The sequence below is a fragment of the Myodes glareolus genome, chromosome 21 (genome assembly GCF_982192425.1).
Source record: "Myodes glareolus chromosome 21, mMyoGla1.1, whole genome shotgun sequence".
Classification (NCBI taxonomy): domain Eukaryota; kingdom Metazoa; phylum Chordata; class Mammalia; order Rodentia; family Cricetidae; genus Myodes; species Myodes glareolus.
Genome location: NC_142046.1, coordinates 8,735,410 through 8,738,411, shown reverse-complemented (window position 1 = coordinate 8,738,411; position 3,002 = coordinate 8,735,410). Strand labels below are relative to the sequence as shown.

At 37.2% G+C, this 3,002-nt stretch overlaps 1 protein-coding gene across 1 annotated transcript; it reads left to right on the top strand.

Annotated features, from left to right (window-relative positions):
• The first annotated feature begins 516 nt into the window (after positions 1-516).
• On the top strand, positions 517-1,455 carry LOC125396797 (olfactory receptor 1J4-like). The gene has a single exon (XM_048428828.3). The coding sequence runs from the start codon at positions 517-519 to the stop codon at positions 1,453-1,455; it is 939 nt and encodes a 312-aa protein (XP_048284785.3).
• Positions 1,456-3,002: the final 1,547 nt, after the last annotated feature.

Below are 3,002 nucleotides of genomic sequence, written 5' to 3'. Positions count from 1 at the left end.
AGAAGCATAGCTGGAATTCAGATGAGTGGAAGAGAGAATAGTGGTAGGCATGGGGGAGTATGGAGGTGAACACGACACATGGCATACTTGAATGAAAATATCTTTATGAAATCATCACTATGTTACAATGAATATTTGTAAATAAACAGTTGTAAAAAGAAAACAGGAATAAATTTCTATTTTAAAACAAGCAACAAACCTCCATAATATAAATCCAGATGAGATAACATTCACAAATGCTGTGAAGCATAAAATAGAATATGAATGTGAGGATTCTTACTATTATAGTCCAAATAAGAAAGTGACATTCAATATCAATTGGGTTCTGCCAAAATAAGTTACTTTTTAGAGTAAATAAAAACTAACCTGTGAAAAATTATCCAAATGCACATTCAGAATAATTACTTGCATCTAAAGTAAAGAAGAATCACATATAAAATATCATTGTAATAATGTGAAGGCCATATTTACTGGTGTTTTATTCTTTTTCTAACTCCCAACAGAGGCAGAAACAGCATGAGGAGAGAGAACCAGAGCAGTGTGTCCAAGTTCCTCCTTCTGGGGCTCCCCATCAGACAAGAACAGCAGAGTGTCTTCTTCACCCTGTTCCTGGCCATGTACCTGACCACGGTGCTGGGGAACGTGCTCATCATCCTTCTCATCAGGCTGGACTCTCACCTCCACACCCCCATGTACTTCTTCCTCAGCCACTTGGCCTTCTCTGACATCTCCCTTTCATCCATTATAGTTCCCAAAATGCTGATAAATATTCAGGCTCAGCAACATTCCATCTCCTACAATGGATGTATCTCTCAGATGTATTTTTTTGTTCTCTTTGGCTGTCTGGATAATTTCCTTCTTGCAGTGATGGCCTATGACAGGTATGTGGCCATTTGTCATCCACTGCACTACATCACTGTCATGAGGAAGGAAGTCTGTATCTGCTTAGTTGCCGGGTCCTGGTTGTTCTGTTGTGTCCATGCCCTGCTGCATACCCTCCTCTTGATCCGATTGTCCTTCTGTTCCAATAATACCATCCCCAACTTCTTCTGTGACCTCACTGCCCTCCTGAGGTTGAGTTGTTCAGACATCTCCCTCAATAAGCTAGTTATCTTCACTGAGGGGGGATTACTTTTCATCCTGCCTCTGAGTAGCATCCTGGGCTCTTATATTCACATAGGGAGCACTGTCCTGAGGGACCCTTCAACAAAGAGTTTCTTTAAAACCTTCTCTACCTGTGGCTCCCATCTCTTTGTGGTATCTTTATACTATGGGACACTTGCAGGAGTTTACTTTTTCTCTTCATTTCAGAATGCCAGTGACAAAGACATAGTTGCTTCTGTAATTTACACAGTAGTCACACCCTTGCTGAACCCTTTCATCTACAGCCTGAGAAACAGAGATATAAAACAGGCGCTAGAAGTATTTGTTACTAGGGCCAAGTCCTTTAAGTGACACCCATTATACTTATTATGAATACTTTGAGACATGTTTCCTAAAATTATTGTGTGTTTGATAATTCTGCGTTTAATATGATATGCATTACTTTGTTTTGTGCAGGATTTTCTGTTTTTGTTGGTTGTTTAATGCAGTTCTGGGGTTTTTCCCAGGTACTCACTAATGGAAGGCTGCATCCCTAGTCCTGCACAATGTTCTCAAGATGTCAATTGGATCAAAGTTTGGTCTACTCTATCATTAATCTCTGACTGTTCATCATCCTATATAATAGCATTATGATCTATTTATGGTGGGTTGACACACATAATGTGGTATCCTGAAACAGGGGTATATAGACTTCATGCTGTGTGTATGCATTTCTTCCCAACTGTACAGTTAGGACATCACTACTAGCTTGAAATCAGACATCGTGGGAATGACTACACTATGAAAATTGGACAGTTCTGCAAGCACTTATTATTCAGTAAGCACACATCATAGCATTTATAATTGGATGATAATTTATTTAATCTTTGCTGATAGCCTGTCTTGTCATCTCTACTTCTCATAGTAGCATAAGGATGCCTACTTCTTATGTGTCAGTGAATATTTGGTATTTTTTATCAGTAATTTTACTTTTCAACATCTTTACATGTGTGATGTATCCATTTAAATAATACAAAATCAAAATTTTCTATGTTTACATATTTTACATAAACTTTTAAACATAAAGTTATGCACTTTACATTCTAGAGAATTCAACTATCAATATTTAATGCAACTGTCATACTTTAAGATTTATATTTTCCACATTTCTATTTTCTGTTTGAGATATTTATCTTAATGTTTCTTTGAATTTTTATTATATATTTCTGTTATTCCCTTTTTCCTACTTACTAGTTTTGAAGTTTTATTTGTTGGTTTGTTTGTTTGATACAAAGTCTCACTATGTAGCCCTAACTATCTTGGCACCCACTACATAGATCAGGATGGCTTTGACTCACAGAGATCCACCTGCCTCTGTCTCACCAGTGCTGGTAATGAAAGTGTGCACCACCAAGCTCGTCTTCTTCACTCACATGTTAATAACATGATATATTCTATTGTTTTGTGATTTGTAAAAACATTGTGATTTTCCTTTTTGTCAAAAAATTTTAAATTGAGGCACCATATGAATAAGATAATATAGCATTTACTGCTTTAACCATTTGAGGTGTATGAATTACCACTATAATTGTCCAATTCTCAGAACTTACAGGGAAAATATAATCTTTATTGGAGATATATTCAATGGTTTTGGTGTTTACATATTTTACTCATGTATATTATTTTCTTGAAAACATATTCCGGGAACTAGAGAGTTAGCCTGATGGTTAAAAAGTACTGGCTACTCTTCAAGTGGACCCAGTTTTGATTTCCAGAACCCAGATAGTGGCTCACAAATGCCTGTAACCCCAGTTACAGGGGTCCAGTGTCCTCTTTTGGCTTTAACACTCACAAGTGATGCACATTGGGCACAGATATATACACAAGCACTGTGGTCCAGCCACAGCCTGGGTTCAGGT

Excerpts from the sequence above, each read along its gene's own strand:
- LOC125396797 (XM_048428828.3), top strand. The coding sequence starts at position 517 with ATGAGGAGAGAGAACCAGAGCAGTGTGTCCAAGTTCCTCCTTCTGGGG.